General features: G+C 39.1%; 1 protein-coding gene across 2 annotated transcripts; it reads left to right on the top strand.

The window, feature by feature from the left end:
* The first annotated feature begins 2,967 nt into the window (after positions 1-2,967).
* On the top strand, positions 2,968-23,839 carry MS3_00009351 (uncharacterized protein). 2 transcript variants are annotated; one of them, XM_051217716.1, is made up of 7 exons: positions 2,968-3,030; positions 4,916-5,117; positions 5,161-5,517; positions 9,997-10,054; positions 17,994-18,061; positions 20,741-20,832; positions 23,296-23,839. In XM_051217716.1, exons 2-7 carry the CDS (start codon positions 4,968-4,970, stop codon positions 23,372-23,374), a joined length of 804 nt encoding a protein of 267 aa, XP_051065152.1. In that variant the 5' UTR covers positions 2,968-3,030; positions 4,916-4,967; the 3' UTR covers positions 23,375-23,839. The 2 variants fall into 2 exon arrangements, with proteins under 2 accessions (XP_051065152.1, XP_051065153.1); XM_051217717.1 differs by having other exon boundaries at positions 5,156-5,517; positions 23,296-23,460.
* The last annotated feature ends 1,183 nt before the right edge of the window (positions 23,840-25,022 follow it).

Below are 25,022 nucleotides of genomic sequence, written 5' to 3'. Positions count from 1 at the left end.
AGCCCCGTTTGACCCAATCCGCTATCTTCTATCATTGAGAAAATTACTTATCTAGATCATGATTCCATGATCGGTTCAAAAAGTTTCAAGTTTTAATTCGGGACCCAAATGAAAGGTGTTGTCGACGGCTATACTTAGATCTATGAAAGGTATATCCACTCAAACATCTATATTTTTCTCTGCAGCTCGATCTTCTCGTGCACTGAACAGATTTGCCAGGACCACAGAACACATCTGTCTTGAGATGTTGAAGTAATAGTAAGACGGCTTCTTTCTCAATAACCTCAGTTTCCATCGACGAGCCGCTATTATAACAGCCAATCGTTAGTCTTCTACTACCGTCAGTAGGAAACACTTTACTGGAACATTGCGATAAATATTTAGTAGTTGTGACATCATTTCTTGCCAATATCAATGGGTTTTCTTGTACCAATAGAGGGAGGATTCCATCACTTTGCTGGGTTTTATTCGTTATTTACGATTACAAACTTTTCGGACTTTCATGGGCCACAACCAATTGATTTTCATATGAATGTCCAGCCTTATCAACGCTTTGCAAACGTCCAGAGTCTCACAATAAATCGATCTGTACTGTTCAGAGCCTGTAAAGATAAATATACTCCAAAGTTTATTCCTACACCTAAAAAGTTTCTCGACCTGTTTGGTTTTCCCTTGTGAACATCTATTTGGTCTACGTATTACTAAACACGGTATAAACGAGTACGCAATTAAGCTAAGAGTACGTTCAAATATGGACCAGGTTTCTTTATTTGTTGAGCTGGTATTGACTGATCAGTCCGTTGTCGCAGTGCACCACTGGATAGCCGATATGTTTTGCTCTTTACACATTTGGGCGAGGTTTAACTTGGTTGTGTACTAAATCACAAACCCTAAACATGAATGGCTAAACAGCATGATCGTTACTTGCTTACGGTGGGAGAATATCTGTATAGGCAATAACTTCAGTTGCATGAGTGACTAATCATTCTAATGGAGATCTTTGAACCAAAACGTATGGGTTTGGATGCATGATGTACTAAAGTATGCCCTAATACCGTCATCAGAAGCCTGTTAGCGAAAGAGTTTTCAGATCCTACGGTGATCATCTCCGTCCAATTAATATCATTTGCATTAGAACATTCAAATATCAGGCATCTACTAGTTTTACTCCATGGCTGTAAGTGCTGTTATATAAAGATATCAGCTAAGCAGACTGAACTACGATAAGTGACATTCATCAAAATGTACAAACTTAAAAATTGGGTTCACATTACAGGACCTAACAAGTTCCATTATCACGAGACTCACAAGTAAAGGAACGCATTTTTATATCGTTAACTATGTGAGGACTCTAGCGCATTACTTACATCCACTCCCATAACTTTTAAGGTATTTGTAACCCGATAATACTGGGATGACGTCAAAGTCATGAACTAACTAAGTTTCGGTCACGGCTGAGATGAGTAATCCTAATTAGTTTACCGATAATTCGAAGTTATAGAATATATTTCCAAGTCTATGAATCTTTTATATAGGACTCCTGGAGTTAATGACATATCCGTACAGGCCTTGGTAGCATAGGCTTCCAGGAAATGACCACTGTAAATGCCACTAAAAGGAGATGTTCCTCACCGTTTTGTCAACGCATTTCAGCCTCAGCCAATGAAGTTTTCTTTTTTAGTTTGTCTCCTGGAGACATAACGTCATACTAGGATGTCAGTGTTATCGTGACTTCGAGCACCAGTTAACAAAAGATTTAATTGTTCCTCCGACACTAAGGAGTCTATATGGTGGGGGTTCAACATTTTTGTCGTTCCTCCCACCTTTTCTTATCAATTGTTCGATCTAAACTCCAGCGAAATATTCTGATAAGACGCTATCAACAGATGCCACAACTTTTTCCAAACGTTACTATTTTGGATAGGAACTGTTTGATTGTAACGAAAAACTCAAATACTATTCTCTGAGATCAAAAGTTTTCCAAACACTTTAGGGTTATGTCTTTGTGAATTCGGCAGTTTATCCTGTGATTTAGAATAGGAGCCTATCAAATACAAGTCACGCGAACGGATGTTGTTTGCGGTTTCTTTTCTTTCTCTTCTTTGTTTCTGAACTGTTGCCCATTTCCCGTTACTCAGGGCAACCACATCCGGACTACTTGGAACAATGACGGTTTTATCTAGGTCTTCAGGTTTTACTTTAGAATCTGAAGAATCAACATCCGGTGGTATTTAGCTTTTTGTTTGTTTTAAGGGAGGTTTCCATTTTTCATTTCACAGTCGCATATTTGTTCCGTAATAGCTCGTACTACACTGACACATACTTCTCCCACCGTACTGATGTTACCAATGCAGTCACCGTTTACTTTATTGTGGGAAGTCCATGGAAAGCCCATCGCTCCCTTGATTAGCGGTATCTCACTCGAACAACAAAATATATAAAGTCTTTGGGAGTTAGGTTCCCAGCATCTTTTGAATGTGGTAAGAATTGAATCGCCTTTCACATTAATAGCTTTTCGTCCTCTAAAAGGTGGAAACGATTCAGATATTCACACTTATAAGTACGACTGGTCACTGTACATAGATATGAATGAGAGAAAAGTCAAACCATACTCGCGTTATTCATCAGTGTGTGAAGCAAAGGAATAAAAGAGTACCACAAAACGGAGTTGACGTAAATTTCAGACCTTAATCTCAATAATTATGGTCAAGTAGACCAAATACGGCTTGAATGGAATAGATACACACAAGCAAAGTTGATTCACGATAAGTGAGTGCCTTTTTCTTCGAGGTTATAATTATAATACCTAAACAAGTGTAAAGCACATTGCTTAATGGTTTAAAGAAAAGAATAGAACCAGACAGTAAAGTATAATTACATGACTAAAAAAGATGAACTTGTTAAGGTACTTTTTTGTCATAAATGTTTTAGTTCATTGTGCCGTAAGTCCCAAAGTTCGTTTATAACATTCGACCTTGAGGTCAAGTGCGTAAAACTAGGATACAGAAGATTTGTATTTCTGAATTAGCGGTATGTATGAACGTAAGACGATATGAAAGGGACGACGTGTCATTTGGGATTATTGACTGACTAGTTTGTTGGATCAATACTTTTAATTAGGCATTTGCAGTTAGTTAAAAGCTAAATGATCTGGGAAGATACATACCCGAGCTCCCAATTTTGGGGAAATGGCACAAAAACCCCAAAGTTGGGAGCTCAGGATACACCTCATGGGGACATTTAGTCCAACAGCAATTCCAGCCAACTGATCGAGTTCCTCATTTCGGACGTATGTTATCCCGTGTTGTCCTGCAAATACGTTTTGTGGTAGCGTACGCTTTCTGATTGTGCCACAATCTCACTTTCTGTGGTATATACTGTGGTATACGGTTACGATAGCCACGCCTATAAATCTTAAGATTTATTGCCTAACTAAGCAACCAATAATGAATCTTCCCGTGTACTGGAGATCGTAAATATTAGAAAATAGAGGTACAGACCCTTGAACTATTATTTAGCAGGACATCTTGTGTAAACATATCGCGAACAGTTGCTTGGTATTTTTGCGACTAAAGGTATGCCACGACCTTATGCTCTTAGGTTCCTCTAAATACTTAGATTACGTACAAGTACCTCGCAGTAGTTTCGTATGTGAATTATTAGTCACTTGCTAGTCAAATATATTCATTTCTTACAAGGAGATTGGTAGCTTTGCCCCCACGATCATTTGATTCTTAATAGTTAAGTTTCGAATCACTGCGACAGTTACAGTCACTTCTTCAGCAAAAATACTAATCCTACCATGGATCCATTATCAGGAAGTATAATAAATAAAGGGATTTATTTTATTTATTTTAAAACATAGATATTGATACAAGAATGCACCAAGCACATATGCGCCACGCAAATCTCATTTTATATGTGTGAGAGCTGTGATACTGCCCGGGTGCCCAAACCGAAGCAGGTGGTTTTCTTAGGGGGCCACACCCGGAGCCTTCGACATGGTCTGATCAATAGATATGAATTAATCTTAGTCTGTTGAAGAAAACTTTGTTTAAGCCTTGGGGGTTTGTCTGAAAAAAGGTCAAGCAAAAATTAGATTATAGACAAATATTAAGGAATTGAAAATTGTAATTATACCTATAGTGTACACGAGTGTTTGAGTTGTGTACAAAAGTACAAAGTATTCAAGAGTTCATTTTGTCAACTTCAGTTCTCAAGCAGCTGTTTCCCAGGGTTATTTTCCGTGTACATGAGCGACATTATGAATATTGGATGAAACTCATACTTAATAGACTTCTCTGTAACATATTAACGGGTTTATTATTTTACCAGGTGTGTATTAAAATCAGTCAAGCTGACTAGAATTTATGGAAATAAGGAATGGGTTCAAAGGGACATTATGTTGTCGTAATATAATCTGACCAAAATTTTATTATCTAGTATAGCGGATGTAAGGAAATGGTACAAAAATTTAAGTATTTTAGTCACTCGAATGTACGAAGAGTTAAGGGCTATTAACAGATCCACCACACTAAATTTCACATTTGATGAGAATGGGAGTAAAGTTAACGGATTTTGATAGTGATAAATCTCGAGGAGTTGAAGACTTACTGTCTGCCATCAAACGTTCATCGTCTTTGTTTTCAACAAAAACTGATTTTAAACTATCATCGGAGATGACCCCTTACCGTTTTTGTCAACATCATAACTATTTAGCAACATCAGTTACCGAACGTGGTTTCAGTTTACTGAAGTGGTCTGGGAGAATAATCAAGCTTCGAAGTTTACTGTTATCTACAATGACTATGCCTTCTAGTTGTTAAATATTTGATTCTTCAAGGGTTTTGGAGTTGATCCTTTGATTATGTACACAACTAATTTTTGTTTTACTTATTCAATCTGTTTCATCTAGCTACAACTCTCAATGCTATGCTTAAGAACAGATATTTCTAAATTTCGTTAAAATGGATTCTTTTATTGGTCGTACATTATCCAAAACACGGATATTATCTGCGTGTTGTTTAATCATCATTTCGATTTCGACAGTATACAGTAATATATTAGACAAATGCAGCATTTCTCAAAGTCGTTTAGCACGTTCCATCTTAAATGAGGTAAGTCATTGAGTTTTGAAATATTCATTTAATTACAGAAAAGATTGTTTTCCCACTATTTAAATATACAGGTGTTGCTATGAACGAACTATGCCCTTTTCATCCTAAACATGATATTTATGCTATTCATGAACAAATGAAAAATAAAATTTCTGATTATGATTGGGAATGTCAAATGTGTGGTAAACGATTTTACACAGAAAATACATTTGATTTACATATTGGCAATAGACATGAAACAAATGCTTATAGTACCAGTCGTACAATTTGTTTATCGTCCTATTGTTCGTTGCTTCGTTGTTCTGTACTAAAACCAGATATTGATTATGGTTATCAAGTGTTTTGGGATGAAGCATTATGTGATCCAAAGTCGTTTGAAGCTATTTCAAAGCAATGTGAGGTAGGTATTTTTTCACACAAGTATCTAATTAGGAACTCATGTACACTATACTTTGAGCGGGACTTGCTTAGATGCTAATACTGCCACTACCCATCTGTTTAGACCGAGATAAAGTGGCCCCCGTCAAACCTTTTGTCGAGTGGTGTAGATTTGAAAGCTTGCACAGTTAAACCACTTTCCCTCCACATGTGTATTACATTTAATCGAGTATCAGTATTTAAGGCGGAACACGGTAACGTTTTAAGAAACTGATGCATACTTGATTAGTCACCGACTGAAATTGAGATATTTACAAGCAGTTGGCCTTCACTAATTATGTGGTGTTGGTGTTTCTACAAAGTCAGTTACTCTACCTGGCAACAAACAGTAGCCTCATTGCTAGGTTTTACCTTCCAAAAAACGAAATACCACTGCTGGTGAATATAAAATATGTCACTATACATATTTCATTCATTCCAACTTGGGATTATTTGTGGCGCATGGGAGATGTCTGTCTTTCGACTGAAGGACAAGTTGACTGCAGAACAGTCGGCTCTGTTATACTCAAATGTAACCTTTAAAATAAGGGATATATATGGCTTACTCGTATTTAGTCATAAAATTATCTAAGCATGACTAGCGTATGTTGGCGCCACCGAGTAAGCAATGTTAAATTCGGATACAGAGTACTTGGTAAAGATACCAAATCGGTGTATGACGTAGTGAATTCGTTGCAGTCTAACCCCTTTTGATGTGTATTACGTATCCCCGACCACCGTTTGCGCGACCGTCCCAATCAATGGTTAAAGACGTTAACTGACGTAGTTGAGAATCAGCCACAACGGTACAGAGACATTCACTCTTTGTCTTCCTTTCAATCTTGAGCTTTAGAATTATCTTATACTTTTTATTCCGCGAATTCGTTCTTCTGGAATTATATTGTCTAGACCTAAACTTTCCTTGCTACCTCTAATATTATTACTGTTCCTATCATTCTAATATCTATCTCGCCTTGCTGATACAATGTGACGAATTGAGTCAATGCACGTAATTGTTAGGTTTTACTTTTTTTGATAACTTACCATTACATTTAAATATGTTAACCTTGGAAAATTGGTTAGAATAATAGTATGGGAGCATGGGGATCTTGAATTATTGGGTTGTTATGTAATTAAGTGACTGAGTCGGATTTACTGATATTTAAAAGTGAAATATGCTATTGGTTTATCTCAGGAAATTTCCCATACACACGAACAAATGCAGGTCAAGACAACCAATGTAGCAGCAGCCACTGCATCAGAAAGCCTTAACATACACAAGGGAAAAAGCAAGATCCCCAAATACAACACGGAGAACACCAGTCAGTTAGTAGCATCATAGAACTTCGTATGTACGTACATCAGTTTGAATTGCCATACCACTTTAGCACAGAGTTACAACTGTCGATTCAAATCCCGTAGTGGTAGAGGTAGTAAAAGTATAAACAGTAATCGTAAAGATGAGGGTTTGAAGATGTTATTCAAGGAGTATAATCCAGTGAAATAAATTTGGAAGGAGGAAAAAACGAGACATGAAGAATTCAGAAGATTAGAATTTGGGAGAAAACGGAGAACACCAACCCAATCATACTTTGATGGAGAAGCTCTAGAAGATGAAATATCTTTCAAGTAACTGGGAAGCATCGTCGATGAACAAGGATGATCGGATCCAAACGTAAACGTAAGAATCGACAAAGCAAGGTTATCATTCCCACAGTTGAAGAACATATGGAACTAAAAACAACCGTCAGCTAATATCAAAGTAAGTGTAAAATGTGATCGATAAACGAACCCACCAGTAGTAAAGTGAAACGCCCACCACTACACCAACTTTTCTTGACCTTGTATGACTGTGTCCTATTTATTCACCAATCACAATTCGATGTTTCTTATGAAACAATATTTGCCTTGTTGACTCATTTTTCCTACTCTCTGGTTACTGTTCGGTACGTTGTTTATGTCTTCGTTTTCCCCTGTTTATAGACTGTACTTTTGTTTTATACACTAGCAGTGTTAATTTACGTTTCAGAAACAGATAAAGTTTATCGAACCAAATTGCTTACTTGTTCTGACTTTGGCTGAACCAAGACTCTGTATTCGACAGTCTAGGGACTAGCTTAGAGTTGAACCTGTAGGAAATTGCTTCCTACAGTAAGAATCTTCAATACGAACGTCAAAACAGTTCTAGTGTATGGAGTTGAAACTTAGAGAACTACCACAACCATCATCAAAAAGGTACAAGTATTTCTAAACAATTGTCTACGCAAGATACTCAACGTCCGTTGGCCGGAAACCATCAGAAACACCCTACTAGGACAAACCAGCTTCCAGCTGAAGAGGAAAAGATGTTGAGAGTGGATAGGACATACATCGCGGAAATCACCAAACTACATCACGAGGTGAACGCTATTTTGAAATCCCGAAGGGAGAGGGAAAAAAGGAATGCTGAAGAACACACTACGTCGGGACATGGAAGCAGACATGAAAATAATGAATAGTAACTGGAAGGGATTTCCCGGGACAGAGTTGGATGGAGAGTGCTGGTGTACAGCCTATGCTCCTCCATGAGGAGGATATTCGTAGGTTACTAGTATTTGATCATAGGTGTCTTCGAAATATTGCTCGTATATCATGGGACCATCGAGTAAGTTATGCAGTTGTCAGGAAACGGTTACTAGGTAAGGATGGCAAATCAATTGATGACGTAGTGAAACTTCATTAGTTGAGATGGCCGGGACAAGTGTTACGTATGCCCAACCACCGACTGCCTCGATGTGCGATGTTTTGTTGTATAGGAGTAGGTTGGAAGAAAGCTGGGGGCGGCCAGAACAAAACATGGCACAAGTCCATGAAGTCACTGGCAAGTGGACTGATTCATGTTAGTAGGTGTAGACTACCTGATTGGGGACCGCGAGATGATAGCAACCGTTTGTTAGAGACTCTGAATGACATGGTTCAAAATCGTTTGCAATGGAGCAGGTGCATCCAATCTTTGGGTTCTCCCAAATCCTGATCTTCTGAAATCTTCATGTTCCTTATTTTTCTCTTTGCAAATTTATTTTACTGGATCACACTCCTTGAATAACATCTTCAAACCCTCATCCTTCCGACTATTGCTTATAATTTTACTACCCTTACCACTACGGGATTTGAATCGACAGTTGTATTGTAGTGGTCAGAACACGGGTGGGGACACTCGGATGTATTTAACACGAAATTACAGAGCATCTCAATAAAATCTGAGAACCATATATTAAACTGTTAATTTGCAAAATGTCCACCAATTGTCTCAAAATGCCTCAGACTTCATTGCCCTTGCATTTTCACATAAATTGCATTCTATTCTCACTATTGCTTTCTTGATCTTCCCCCATCTTCTGCTGCCAGACATTACGTTCCTGACTCTCGTCATATACTACTTATATCAATATAAGTAGCACACACCACAGTATCTATGTGCTAATGTGGTTGTGGCAACTTGAGCTTATGTGCGTACGTACACAGTTCTATTTTGTTACTGACTGATGAGGAGTAACAGGAGTAAGTAAGTAACAGACATGATTTGGAGTAAGAGAGCTTCATAAAGTTATTTAATCAGATACGGGTTATATTACTAAAGCAAAAAAACCAACAATAGCTTTCTATTGAAAACGTACATCAAATTGCAGATACTTTATTCGCGGGAAGCATTGTACCTAAATATATGGATAATCGGTGTTACGGCACTGTTAAGATGACGCAGATATGATAGTTTATATTATGACTGTTAAGAGATATCATTTTTGAGGTGAAAGAACACAAAACGTGTCTGGTCAATACACACTTCTTCATAGAAGCAAGTAAACTGGTAAATATAAGTCATGATGGGTAAAACCAATGTATTATATTCTAAACTTCATCCAAAAGTGTCTGTTAAGAAACGTGTAATTATTAAGCTTATGATATGAAACATGGGATGGATATTGAAAAAAATGTTTTAGTGGGTTTCAGCAGATATTGTCTCAGAATTTCAAATTTTTATGGGGAATGCTTTTAATAACAACAGTGAGCCTTTTGTGTTGAGTTTTCTATTTTTATCATCGGTAAATTCAAGTTTTCTTTAGATGGAATTGTAGTGAACAGAACACGGGTGGGAACAATCGAATGTATCTTACACAAAATTACAGGACTTGTTAATAAAATCTAACAATTATAAAATAAATGCTTAATTTGCAAAATATCCACCAATTGTCTTAAAATGATTCAGACTTTATTGTTCTTGCATTTTCATACAAATTCCTCTTTGTTTCCATTCTTTACTGTTCGATGGTCTTGTCTCTCTGCTTCCAGACCTTCTGTTCACGACTAACGTCATATACTAATTATGTCGATATAAGCAGCATACACCACTGAATCACTAAACAGTCTTGTTATTAATATTTTCTGTTCTTTTATCCATATTCTCTATTTTTGTATAAACTAGGATATCTTGAATAAATGTACACCATCTGGAAATGACAGTAGCAGTACACAAATACGTCGTAAGTTATAAATTCAATTTTCTTTTCTTTAAACGAACACTATTATTTCTATTCATTTAGTTTTGTAAATTTCTTGGTGTTAAAAGTAAATCTCATAATGCTATCCATATTGTAAGCTGATCCAAGTTAGATCATAGATGGAGAACCATTAGGTAAGTTTGTAAATCTGGTGAGAAGTCATAATCACTGGGTTTTTAACATGTTCCCATATTAGGATGAAATAACTGTCCAGTGCTGTTTGAGGTATGAGGGCGGTTATCACTGCCAGGTTGCCCACACCGTGGAAGGGTTCTTCTGGAAGTACCTGAAAAGGTGTGGCGCATATATATTGGCGCTCTCTTGTACCAATATTTATGTGTTCAAATAAATAAATAAATAAACCTGAAAAGGAAATTGGATTAGTAGTGGTCTTAGTGACCTGAGAGCGTGACCGCAGTGCCCAAGGGACAGCTGCTTAAGGTCGGTCACACACGACCTTTCTATGGGTAATTTTTGTGTTAGCTCCGTACTTGTTGAGACCTTACCGCCGAAGACGGATATCAGTGGGGTAAGGCGAGGTGTGCATTTTTAGGGTCGACCTTTTCTAAACCCACCCCTCCTTGTGGGAAGACAGCATCGCTGTCATGCTGGTTGTCTGAAGGAAACACCATACTGCTGTCACATCTCTGTACAGTCAGCAGTACGACTTCGCCTTCGGACCTTAGGTCTGTTGCTTTTAGTGTTACCGCTCTTCAACCGACCTGTCTGACATGGTAGGACCTTGAGGAACGGTTGTTCCAGCCAATATAGCTCGGTCGCTTCATCACGATAGGCAAGCCCCACCACCACATCAAGGTAGCAACAACGGTCGGGTAACTGTCCAGTGTTTCATGTTTTTCAAAGGATGTCCAACTTTCAGTAATCTCCGCAAACTTACTTACGCCCGTTACTCCTCATGAAGGAGCATAGGCCACTCACCAGCATTCTCCATCCAACCCTGTCCTGGGCAATTCTTTCCAGCTTATTCCAGTCATTATTCATCCTTTTCATATCTGATTCTATTTCCCGACGTAATGTGTTTTTTGACTTCCACTTTTCCGCTTCCCTTCAGGATTCCAAGTTAGGGCTTGCCTCGTGATGCAGTTTGGTGATTTCCTCAATGTATGCCCTATCCATTTCCATCGTCTTTTCCTAATTTCCTCTTCAGCTGGAAGCTGGTTTGTTCTCTCCCGCAGAAGGCTGTTGCTGATGGTATCCGGCCAATGGATGTTGAGTATCTTGCGTAGACAACTATTTATAAATACTTGTATCTTGATGATGGTTGTAGTAGTTCTCCGCAAACTTGCTTGCCAATCGTGATGATCCAACCGAGCTATATTAGCTGGAACATATGTTCCTGTAGCTTCTACCATGCCAGGTAGGTCGATTGGAGAACGGTAAGACTAAAATCAGCAACTCAGGGTCTGAGGGCGGAGTTGTACTGCTGACTGTAGAGCGGTATGACAGCAGTAAGGTGTTTCCCTCAGACAACCAGCATCTGCAGCGATGCTGCCTTCTCACAAGGAAGGAAGGGGTTAGAAAAGGTCGACCCTAAGAATGTCACACATCACCTTACCTCACGGATTTCCGTCTCCGGCGGTAAGGCCCTTTGAAGAACGGACCTAGCGCGTCAAAAACCTCCCACAAAAAGGCCGTGCGCGACCGGCCTCAATCAGTTGTCCCCTGGGCTCTGCGGTCACGCTCCTAGGTCGTTAAGGCCGACATTAATCCATTTTCTTTTTCAGGTTCCTCAAGAAATACCCTTCCACGGTGTGGGCAGCCGGGAAGTGACACCAGCCCTCATACCCGTAACAGCACACGAGACCAAGTTGGCCACATTCAAATCCTTCCTACACCTCCTAATACCACTCTTATCTCCCCAACTAACCCTTCTCTTGTCCATTTATCACCTCGTACCGCCAGGGCAAACAATTCGAGTACGCGGGACGTTATTCCTGGTCTCCTGAAACTCATATTGGAGCTTATAACGTCCAAACACTATGCCAAATAGGACAAAAGGCATCCTTAGCTAGGACTTTAGAATCTCGAGCCATCGATGTATGCTGCGTCTCCGAAACGCTGATACAGGATCCGAGTAGCGTCATTCACTTGACCTCACCATACCAAAATAAAGAACCAACTCCATTCACACTTCGTGTATCTGGAAGCCCAGATGCTGCTTCTCGTGGACTGGCCGGCGTAGGTATAGCATTGAGTCCTAGGGCAGAACTAGGTCTCTTAGACTGGATTCCAGTAGGCAGTCGTTTGTGCGCTGTCCGACCAAACGGAACAGTAAGGACTCGGAAAGATAGGGACACTCGTCGTTGCCTCTTCGTCGTCTCTGCTTATTCTCCCACTGACTGCAGCTCAGATGATGTAAAAGATGAGTTTTACAGAAAGCTTTCCGACCTTCTCCGAAAAGCTAGGCGCTCTGATGTAGTAATAGTGGCTGGTGACTTTAATGCTCAAGTAGGTAAACTAAGCGAAAGTGAAAGACACCTAGGTGGATCTTATGGTGTCGTGGCTCAAAGAACAGATAATGGCGACCGTCTGTTGCAGCTATGCTCAGATAACCGCCTGTTTCTTGCAAATACTAACTTTAAGCATAAGGAAAACATCTTTTAACATGGCGACCCTCTAATTCGTCCCAACGTTGGACCCAAATAGATCACATCACTATCAGCCACCAATGGAGGGACTCGATAGAAGACTGTCGCTCATTCTGGAGCATATGCTTAGATACAGATCATGCTCTAGTACGAGCGCGTATCTGTTTGTGTCTTACTGGACATAGGAAAGACACTGCAAGTAAACCTCTTAGGGCCCTACTTAATGATAGTCAAGCTAAGAGTATATTTCAGGAACAACTAGGAAAACAGTTGGGCAGCCATGTATATGATGCCCACCCTGAGGCAGCATGGAATGATATCCGAAAGGCTGTGGAAACAGCAGTGATATCTGCCAGTAAGGTAACCGGTAAGGTTAGGGAGAAACACTGGATCTCAGCAGCATCAACCGCATTGATAGATGCTCGAAAACTCATTCCATCTGGATCTGAGCATAACGAAGAGCGGGGTCAGCTCAAGCGCAAGCTGACAAGAAGCCTACGCAATGATCGTGAACAGTGGTGGGTAGCGAAAGCAAGAGAGATGGAAAAGGCAGCGGCAATAGATAATAGCAGACAATTGTTTAGACTCGTTAGGGAAACCGGAATTAGGAACCCGACTGTTAGCGAAACAATCTCAGTGAAAGATGGACATATTATACATTCTCAATCCAGGAGATTGGATCGATGGGCAGAACACTTTAGGGATCAGTTCAACTGGCCTTCAGCCACACTTCAGTTTCCCACGATCTCCAGTCAACCTGAATGGCAAGTTAATTTAGGTCCTCCAACTCTTTATGAAGTTGAAAAAGCTATAGGAAATCTGAAGCGAGGGAGAGCAGCAGGTCCTGACAGGTTTACTCCTGAGATTTTTAAGGATGGTGGTTCAGTAATAGCAGTGAGATTAACTGAGGTCCTAGGTAGAATTTGGGAATCGGACGTAATCCCATCTGACTGCTCTCAATCAGTGATTGTACCAATTTTTAAGAAAGGATAAAAGTCCTCATGTGACAATCACAGAGGAATCAGTTTGACTAATATAGTGTCTAAAATATTAGCTTCAATAATACTTCGACGCCTAACTAAAGCTCGTGAAGAACAGACTAGAGAAAATCAGGCCGGTTTTCGACCTGGACGTGGTTGTATAGACCAGATATTCACACTACGTCAGGTCCTAGAACACAGACACACATTCAGACGCCCCACAATGGTAGTATTTCTCGACCTTAAGGCAGCATTCGACTCTGTTGGTCGTGAGGTTCTATGGCAGTGTTTGCCATTGAAAGGAGTACCGAAGAAGTACATTAACCTTGTAAAGGCTCTCTACTCGAACACAACTGGTAGAGTGAGAGCTTATGGCGAACTGTCATCAGAATTGATTAACTCAAGTGGTGTTCGTCAGGGCTGTCCACTCTCTCTATTCTTGTTCAACTTTGTCATCGACGTACTTTTAGAGATAACACTTCCCTCATTGAAATTTCCAGGGGTTGAACTTCTACCGGGGGTTCACTTGTTGACTTAGAATATGCTGATGACATAGTTTTATTTGGTGAAGACGCTGACAAAATGCAGAGTCTTCTGACCACTCTAAGCAACAATGCAAGCATGTTCGGGATGCGATTCTCCCCTCAACCATTGCTCGTATATCCTGGGACCACCGAGTAAGTAATACAGTTTGGAAACGGGTAGTAGGTAAGGATGGCAAATCAATTGATGACGTAGTGAAACTTTATCAGTTGAGATGGCCGGGACAAGTGTTACGTATGCCCAACCACCAACTGCACCGACGTGCGATGTTCAATAGTATAGGAGTAGGTTGGAAGAAAGCTAGGAGCGACCAGAACAAAACATGGCACAAGTCCATGAAGTCACTGGCAAGTGGACTGATTCATATTATTAGGTATAGACTACCTGATTGGGGACCGCGAGATGATAGCAACCGTTTGTTAGAGACTCTGAATGACATGGTTCAAAATCGTTTGCAGTGGCGCATGTGCATCCAATCTTTGGGTTCTCCCAAATCCTGATCTTCTGAAATCTTCATGCTCCTTATTTTTCTCTTTGCAAATTTATTTTACTGGATCATACTCCTTGAATAACATCTTCAAACCCTTATCCTTCCGATTACTGTTTATACTCTTACTACGCCTAACACTACGACATTTGAATCGACAGTTGTTTCTGTGTGCTAATGTAGTTATGGCAACTCGAACTGATGTACATACGTACGAAGTTCTACGTTGTTACTGACTGACTGACTGACTGACATTTTCAGATGGATGCTTTTATTAATGTTGTATTCTATGAACTAAATGGTTCGATTTTGGAGCTCTTATTATTGTTCCGAACAACATCAGTGCCTACATTGTGTAGAATCAAATCTTTCATTTATTCCATAAGTGTTTTATCATTTCGTTACAATGGCTTTTTTGTGATTGGCTATCTTCATAAGTTTCACCACCTGACTATCGGTTGACCTCTTTAATATTGATTGATAGATTAAATCTGTGATTTGAATGCCATATCTCGAGAGATTGTTACAGTTTCCCTCATCCACAATTCCAACATTTCTCCAATCGGATTCCTATCTGTGTTTTTTACATGTATTGATATCAATAATCGCCAAACCACATTAGCTTCTTGACATCACCAGTTTTTCTCTTGAATTGTATATAGTGGGGAATTTTTCGTGATAGCCTGACTATACTAGATCACTCTATAACTGTGTAGGTTATACGCATGACTCACAAATTATCCCATTAATGGGTGATTGGTTTATTGTTTAACTGAATCGTCCTCCATGACCCGTGACGACTGATCTGCCTAATAATGCGGAAGTCCGCAAGGAACTTCAACTCTTGAAGTGCTACAAATCACCATGTCCAGATGACTCACCTCCGAACCTTTCTAAAGATGATAGGGACTTTCTTGTTAAGGAACTGTCTAAGTTGTTTACAAAGGTTTTGGAGCTAGAGAGTCTTCCAACATCATGGAATGAGTCGCTAGTTGTCCCTATCTTTAAAAAGGGTTCACGTCTTTTCTGTAACAACTATCGGGGGATAAATCTACTTCCGATTGCGTCCAAACTGTTGGCTTCCGTCATACTCCGTAGGTTGTTCAAAACCCGAGAAAGATTGACTCATGAGGAGCAGGCTGATTTTCGTTCTGGTCGAGGATGTATTGATCATATCTTTACTCTCCGCCGGATGTCATAACACCGTCATACTTATCACACGCCAACAATCGTAGTGTTTCTTGACATCAGGGCTGCCTTCGATTCGTTGAACAGGACTGTTCTCTGGGATTGTCTATTGAAGAAGGGTGTGCCTGAGAAGTTTAATAACACCTTGTAAACCCTATATACAAACACCTCAGGCAGAGTGAGAGCATACAACCAATTTTCCCCATTGTTCCACTCAAGAAGTGAAATTAGGTAGGGTTACCCAATCTCACCATTCTTCTTCAACTTTGCTATCGATGACGTTCTGGAAACAGCTCTGATGGATGTAAGTAATAGTGGTGTAGATCTGTTGCCTGAAGTAACACTTCTCGACCCTGAGTATGCGGATGATATTATCTTACTGTGCGATAATACCCAAGCTATGCAATCCTCACTTAATCAGTTGATAATTAGTGTTCGTGGATATGGTATGTACTTTGCACCTTCTAAGTGCAAAGTAATTCTACAAGACTGACAGGGCTCTGATCCTGCCCTCATCCTAGGTAGCGAGCAGATAGAATTGGTTGAAAAAATCATATATTTCGGTAACTGCATAAGTGCTGGTGGTGGCGTGAGTGATGAGATCAATCAACGTATAGTGAAAGCCAGATTGGCTTATGCCAATCTGGTCCATCTTTGGAGCCTTCGTGATGTTAGTCTGGCTGTAAAATGTCGTATCTACAGTGCGTCGGTTAGAGTTTTGCTTTATGCTTGTGAGGCCTATACTCAGAGTTAAGGATGTTAGACGACCCTCTGTGTTTGGTCATCGTTGTCTCCGAAGGATTGTTGACATCCGGTGGCAACACCATGTTAGTAAGGCAGAGGTTGGGCACAGCGAAAGTAATGCATTTAGTGTTACTATCTTGAAACATCGACTTCAGTGGTTGGATACTTCTTACGAATGTCACCCTAGAGAATCCCACGTCGTGTATTATTTTCCGACTCTGGGACTGGTTGGAAAAAGCGGAGAGGTGGTGCCGTGGTATGAAGTAATGCTGCACAGAATTATCTTCTATTGGTTCTTCACGACCCCTTGTTGAGGTCCTAGAAATGGTGCAATACAGTGGCTCGAGACTTCATCAGATATGGCTGAGAATAGAAGCCAATAGTGATCGTGCTGTAACTTTCTTTCACTTTCTTCATAGAACGTGGATGTAAATTTAACTGGGAGAATTCTTTCTGGTTGTAGCTTTGCTAACTGCACTGCCTCTCCCATTATTATTATTTCACTATCATGAACTAATTTCTGTTCGTTATTGTACTACTTTTTCTTATAATGATATTGGTACATAAACTTCCTATGTGCAAACCGTTAACCAGATACTGAGTGAGGAAACTGGTAGTGGAAGTGTTGGTAAGACCCAGAAAATTCCTCGACAAAAGCCCAAAAGTGGCCCTGAAAACGCTTGGAGACATCCTATTCAATCAACATTCAATAGACGTTTGTAAGAAACATCTGGAAAGTGAAAAGTCACGTGTCGCATTTCCTACTACTATGTTTAGAAGGGTTCTAGAACTTCCCAAAAGCCCAAGGTCATCTGAAATGTTATAAATACCCTAGATTTTCTGTACATAAAATAACCTCGGAATAAATCGCTCTTAACATATTTCGCACCTTTTCTCGCGTGTTCAAGTTGCCGTGTAGATTGAGTCTAGAGGTTGCTAGAAGAGCTTACCAAACCGATTCAAGCGTTCAACTAGAAGATTTATCAGAACGAAAACGTTTATTGGGCTAAATTAAATCACATGCATATCATATATTTGTATATACCCCTTAGAAAATGAAACTGCTTCTCAGTCAATTACACACGCATTTAAATTTTTGGTTGGCACAACATGATTTCATTTAGTGAGTTTTAATTGACCCACTGTATCAATCATCTTTGTCAGTAACTTTTATTATCACTGACACTCTTAATATTATCTTACTGTTATAATATATTATGACAACTTAGATCAATTCACATATTGTGTTATTTGATTTGATGAATACTTTTCTCATTATTTTTTATCATCATACATCTAATACCCGTATATCATGGAAAATGATTATAATTGCATGGTTATCTAATAACAATAATAATGAACGATTGTAGAACTACTTCAAACTACATTATGTGATCAGTTATCTTGTGATCGATATTGGATTTTACCAGATTCACATGTAAGTTTTAATTCTGATAGATGTTAATTGGTTGTTAATTCAATTTGAAATAGTTTAGATTATCCTATTGTTGATATTTTTGACTGATATTTTGTTATTCTTAGTTAGGATATGGGTGTCTTGTGTGGATTTCCTCGATACAGCCATTATGACGTAATTTGATAAAAGATAGATGAAGTGTGGCTAGACGCACGTTTTGTCCTGTTTGGGAATCATTTTTAGATGAATGTACGTGCATTCTAGGGTTGATGTCAATATAGTACCTTTCGTTTCAAACGCCAGTGCATTTGAATCCCGGAATGGACATCAACTATGGGATCCAGGTACATTCAATTAAGATCAAGTCTCAAGTAGGATGAAATGCTCGTCCTGAATTCCACTGTAAGCCATATCCCGTCTGTTCTATGTCTAATTGGTTATTGTTGATATTTTTGTTTCTTTATAGACAATTAATTTCGACTTTTACTATTAATGGTTCCTATATATATATATTACCCCTTGTGGAGGAGCAAAGTCTGCTCCCTAGCATTCTCCATCGACCTCTGTCCTGAGAAATCCTTTCCTGTTATCCCTAATGTATGTCATATCCACCTCCAGCGTTTTTCTTAATTTCCTCTTTAGTTGGTAGTTGGTTTGTTCTCTTCTATAGTAGGTTAAGCTGGTGATATCTGGCCAACAGATATTATTTACTTATTTAAAGACATAAACATTGGTAGTATAGTGTTGTTTACTAGCTTAGCCCATATAACTTATTCTAGCTTCTGGACAGGCCAATTTATCCATTCTTCTTCTGTCATGTTTTGACCTTGTTAATTATTCACTTATCAACCGTGACTGTTTTTATGTGAGCGCATATGTGTGTACACTTCTTATTCTATTCATCATCATCTGACTATAAATATTGATTAACGCATGGCTAAATGGAGTTGGTTCACATGCCTTCTCCACTGCGCGTCATTTCATTTCTCTCTCCTCTATTCGCTTCTTCCCGCTCATTGTCTGCCCAGATCAATGATTGTACAAAATATACGTATTCGAAATCCTTTCTCGTATTTAACTTATTTTAATTCCGTTATTCACTAAAGCGAGTTAAGTCGATAATTATATACGAGAATAGGCGACATATATATTTCGATAGCAATCATTCAATAGCGATCAACATATGATCTAATTGGAGTCAGATCCCGGGCCAATAAAATACAAGGAGGCACCAAATACATATGCGTCTAATCCACAAGGCAGTGGAGCGACGTAAGGAGATGCAGTCCTATGGTAACCGATGACTAACAATAGGTTTATGCGCCTTTTGTTCCCTCAGGATCCTGGAACCCATATACACCATTAGTTTGGAATCAGGGTTTCCCCACTCCCCTAGGTGAACCCTTCGTGTCCACCAACCCGGTTAAAGCGCCGGACATTCTCATTCCGTCCTCTCAATTTCATGAACAACAGTAATGCCTCGAAAAGGCAGTAAGTAGGATTTCCGTGGCAGTGGCTGTATACGCGTGGCCATGTAGGAGCATTTCGAGAGGGAGAGCGGACTCGGCAGCCTCGTTCGTACCAGGCAATTCGGCGGCGGATATTAAGAATCTTGCGTAGACAATTGTTTATAAATAGTTGTATTTTTTGGTGATGACTGTAATAGTTCTCTAAGTTTCAGCTGCGTACAGTAGAACTGTCTTGATGTTCGTATTGAATATTCTGACTTTGATAATGGTTGCCGGTTGTTTTGAGTTCCGTATGTTCTTCAGCTGTAGGAATGCTGTCCTTGCTTTGTCAATCCTTGCCTTTTCATCTGCACAAGATCCTCCTTGTTTATCGAATATACTGCCCAGATATGTGATACTTTTAATTGAGATAATGAAATGATCAACGTTAGACCCCCATTAAAAACCTGGAAGCACTGGACCGCCGCTTCGTCCTAGTAAGGGGCCACTTAGCAGTGCGCATCCACGATATTGCCCGACCACCTTACATTGTCTTCCGTGGCTAACTGCCTCACACCTCACGTGGATTACCTTCACTGGTCACAGCTTCTCACTACAACTCCGAGATCCACCTCTCCAAGCTAGTCACTGGTCAGCCAGCGCATCATAATAAATATCAGTATAGGGTTGTGGAGATTGTTTGCTAATTTCATCATTCAGATCATCAATCGATCAATGTGATGCCTGGTAGTGATAGATCATATGCTAACTGTCGAAATACACTGCATAAACCTGAGTAATGTGACGAAAGTGAGGGTGTTGTTGGCAGGGGAGGTCGAAACCCGGCACCTTCAGTCTGGTACAAGAATACCCAAACTCTAGACCACTAAGACGTCATTCGACGCTGTTATTGTCGCACTTTAACCAATCTACAATATTGCTCAACCTCCTTACATTATCTTCGTTGGCGAAGTGCCTCACACCCGACACGGTTAAACTCCACTGGTCGCGGCTTCTCTTTAGAACTCGGAGCATTATCTCTGGAAGCTGGTCACTAGTGAGCATATGATAATTATCAGTATAGAGTTGTTCAGACTGTTGGCTTTTAATTGAGATCTTAAATCGATCAATGTTAGACCACCATTGAAAACCTGGAAGCACTGGATGTCCGTTTCGTCAGTTCATTAAATTAGGATTTTATACTAATTACTTAATAATGTACTTGTTATGTACTCTTTTTTTCATATCAAAGATTCAAACTTCTGTATGGGAAAAAGTACTCACTGCATTTATCGTAACATCTGGTTTATTGATTTATTATTCTGTAATATTTATGAGATTAAGGTAAGTTCTCAAAGTGTGGTAAATAGTAATAAGTATGGATATTTCTTTACTACTTCACATTAAAATTGGTTTGTTTTTTATTAGTACATTGTGTATAGAATGCGTGTTTCATAGTTAAGTATCGAATTTGATCATTTTGTCCAGGAATTTTGAGTTTATATCTCAGTCGACTCCAGTGGTTGACAACCATGACCACTGCTAAATCTGAGTCCAAGATCTCCAGGTTTCGCGGCGTACGCTTCGTTCCTAGACTACTGAATCAGTATCCATTGGTTTACATTTACATCTGTATTATGTCTTAGGGCGTCCGTAGTGTGATTGTCACATAACTTCTAAGCTGATCATTGCTACTCGTCGGATTAAGTGGAGCATAATGCCTTTATGGCAGAATTATTCGACGTTTCTCCACTAGTTCACCGGTTAGACCTCTGTTTGGCACTTCAGTTTGCGCAGACGGAAATTGTCAATTTAGTCCTCACACCTAAGGTATTACTCAAAACCAAATATATGAACCATCTATACTTAGAAAATGGGTCACCCGGATAAGAAGAAATGATTAAGGTTCTGACCACCTCTCTTAGTTGGTGAAGTTTTGCACCGACTTTCTTTCAATTTGTCTTCTATGCTTAGGGCTTTACGAACTATCTTCATTTTTATTCACTAAAGGTGTTCATTGTAGATGCAAGCACTGCTTTGAAGAAACCTGACAATTCTTGGCGAAATTTTTGAATCTAACAGTAGGGTAATAATTGCAAAATGACTTTTGAACGGTATCCATTCAGATGGTGACTATCAAAAGGACGAGTGTAAGAAGGCGCATATTCATGAGGGCAACCACCAAAAAAGCACATGTTAATAAAGATGAGGATTGAAAGAGGGAATAACATTTTTAATGATTTGAAATATGCTTGATTTATCCTCCTATCACTTCGATCTATACGATCAATCCAAAACGTCGTTTCCTAGATGTCTAATGAGGAGTCTACTTTCAAAATATACTATGATTGCTCGAATTCGGTAAAAATTTGTTATTCTTATTACTCCAGTCATGTTATCTCATATGTCTATTTTAAACAGATGGGGTATAATGAATTTTAGAGGGATTTTAAAAAAATACCTTAGAAATGTTTAGTGAATTTCATACTGAATGTATAATTGACACTGCTGTAGCCACTATCTGGTATGCCGCTTCTATTGAGGAAGATGATTGATCTTTCATTCTGTCGACTTCATTTTTACATTTACCTTTATCCAGAACATAATTGTGTTCTGTTGGGTGTTTTGTAGTAAATTCACACATCGTATAACAGTGCGAGATACACACTTCCCCGTACGATTTTCCATACATCTCTAAATATTCTTATTGTGAATTAATTTCTCTTTTCTGGATGTATAATCATTCACTACTAGAGAGTTTGCATTCTTATTGTTCTTCATTTATTTCAAAGCCATTTAAATGAGGTGTAGAATATATAACCCAGAATGTGTAATTCGTTAACTTTACGTATATATAGTTCCAATGGTTGAGATCATGAGTCAGTTGAAACTAGACAACCATGGAAAACCTGGAAGCACTGGACGGCCATTTCGTCTTATTGTCGGACTCCTCAACAGTGTGCATCTACGATCCCACCCCGCGAGGTTCGAACCCAGGACCTACTGATCAATTGACTCATGATTTCAACAATTGAAATTACTAAAATCTCCACAAAACCCCTGATATATATAGTTGTTTTATTTCATATACCATTGCATTTTCATTGAAAATATATTTACATTTTTGATTATTTGAACTGGTCTAACAAACTGGTTTTCTGTTGGGAATCCAACAACCACAAAAATTCCTCCAAATAGATTATCCCTTATCTGTTTTAAATATGCATATGAGGTAACATGACTGGAGGAATAAAAATAACAATTTTGTTACTAAATTCAAGCAATTACAGTTTATTTTGAACGTAGATTCTTCGTTAAACGTCTGGGAAACGACATTTTTGATTGGTCGTATAGAGCGAAGGAACAGAGAATAAATCGAGCATATTTCAAACCATTAAAAATGTTACTGTCAGTATAGGGTTGCGGAGATGATTAAGGTTTTGATTGAGATCATAAACCGATTGTTGTTAGACCACCATTAAAAACCTGAAATCCCTGGACGGCCGTTTCATGTTATTGTGGGACTCCTCAGCCGTGCGCATCCACGATCCCGCCCGCGGGATTCGAACTCAGGGCCTTCAGTCTCGCGCGCGACTGGCTGAGGTTAGACTAAATGTTAACTAAAGTAAGCGCTCATCTGTTAGTTAAACCATTTAAAATTTCTATCAACAGATCCTTATCACAGCTTGGATAACCAGCCAATGTGTACGCAAAATACGGTGCATTTTGATTTTCGTCACTTCATTGTCCTCATAATTTACTGAAAAGAATATTACATTTATAAACTTTCTCTATCATTTTTTGTAGTTCATCGTTCTGTCGTTTACGTATTTCCAGTCTTTCTATTCCACGAAGCAGTAAAAAAGCATTTCGATCCTATTACTGACAAAAAATAAAATGTGGTCATAAATCTATACACTAAATGACTGATTTCGGTAATCAAGAAAATAAAATGTTGTACAGTTTACAAAATGAATTCTGTCTTTATTTTGATTATAACAATCTGGTATTTCTTCGTTGGTGGTATTTTGTGATTTGATTTTCGTGAATTAGAATCTTGATGAATAAATAGTGGTTAATGTGTTGCGATGTTTTAACTTGTAAATACTACTGATTTCAAGTTTCAGTGTGATGTGAACACCAACATCAGAGTGCAAGAAAATTTAACCAAGGAGTTTCGCACAAAGGTATACTCATTTCTTGGATTCGACTATTAGTTTGCAAAAGAAGTGTTCAAATTTGTACTTTGTAGATAACAGGGTTTTTAACTTTATTCATCAACTACACATACTACTGTAACTTTTTTATTTGTTACGCTTTAGTGGCCCGGGATCCGACTCCAAGTAGATCGTATGAATTATTACTGTCAAAATATACATCCTAACTTTTCTCGTGCCTTTTTGTCGTTTCTGCCTACGCTCCCACCGACTGCAGCTCGGATGAATTGAAAGATGGATTTTACAAAAAGCTACCTGAACTTCTTCAGGAAGTTAAACGTTCAGACATAGTACTCGTCGCAAGTGACTTTAATGCCCAGATAGGTAGTTTAAACCAAACAAAAAGGCATTTAGGTGGATATTTTAGTATTCCGGCATAACGAACAGATAACCGTGATCGTCTGCTGCAACTGTGCTCAGACAATCGTTTATTTTTAGCAAACACAAATTTTAAGCATAAGGAGAGACATTGTCTAACATGGCGACCCCCTACACCAAACCAACGATGGACTCAAATAGACCATATTGCCATCAGTCATCGTTGGAGAGAGTCGGTAGAAGATTGTCGCTCATTCCGGAGTACTTGCTTGGATTCCGACCATGCCTTAATACGGGCACGCATCTGCTTTCGTCTCACTGGACGCAAAAAAGCTACACTAAAAAGACCCATTAGAACTTAATTGAGTAGCGAGAAAACCAGAAGCAGGTTTCAGGAACAACTGAGGTCACACTTAAGTAGTTCTGAAAACGAGACTGACTCAGATGTTACTTGGAAAGCTATACAAAGAGCTGTGGAAACAGCAGTGACATCTATCGGTGATTTAAACCACAGGGTTACAAAAAACCAATGGATTTCTTCAAGGTCTATTGCACTGATGGATTCTCGTAAACTCATCCCACCAGACTCTGAACACGATGAAGAGCGAAAACAAATCAGATCTAGGTTAGGCAAAGTCTAAGTGTGGTGTTTGAACGAACTAATGATACTTTTGTACTTGTTGATTGCACGATTTCAAATTCCAAATACAGTACATTCGCTTGTGCTTGTGTCTTATTTCTTAATTCAATTGCGTTATCTCTGAGACTCTTATTTCGTACTATAATTCAAATAATTTGAAATATCATACTAAGGAACGACCGTGAGCAGTGGTGAGCAACGAAAGCAAAAGAGATGGAAAAGGCGGCGGCTATAGGGAACACAAGACAGCTCTACAGACTAATAAAAGAAACTGGAATTAATAAGTCAAGTGTAAGTCAGACTATTTCTGAAAAAGACGACACTCATCTGTTCTCAGTCCAGACGTTTAGAACGATGGG

Source organism: Schistosoma haematobium, chromosome 5, assembly GCF_000699445.3.
Source record: "Schistosoma haematobium chromosome 5, whole genome shotgun sequence".
Lineage (NCBI taxonomy): Eukaryota > Metazoa > Platyhelminthes > Trematoda > Strigeidida > Schistosomatidae > Schistosoma > Schistosoma haematobium.
Note: the sequence above shows the minus strand (reverse complement) of the source record. Positions and strands in the feature narration are given on the sequence as shown.

Excerpts from the sequence above, each read along its gene's own strand:
- MS3_00009351 (XM_051217716.1), top strand. The coding sequence starts at position 4,968 with ATGGATTCTTTTATTGGTCGTACATTATCCAAAACACGGATATTATCT. Across the intron at positions 5,118-5,160 it reads CACGTTCCATCTTAAATGAG|ATTGTTTTCCCACTATTTAA; the intron begins GTAAGTCATTGA and ends ATTACAGAAAAG. Across the intron at positions 20,833-23,295 it reads GTAATATTTATGAGATTAAG|TTCATCGTTCTGTCGTTTAC; the intron begins GTAAGTTCTCAA and ends CATTTTTTGTAG.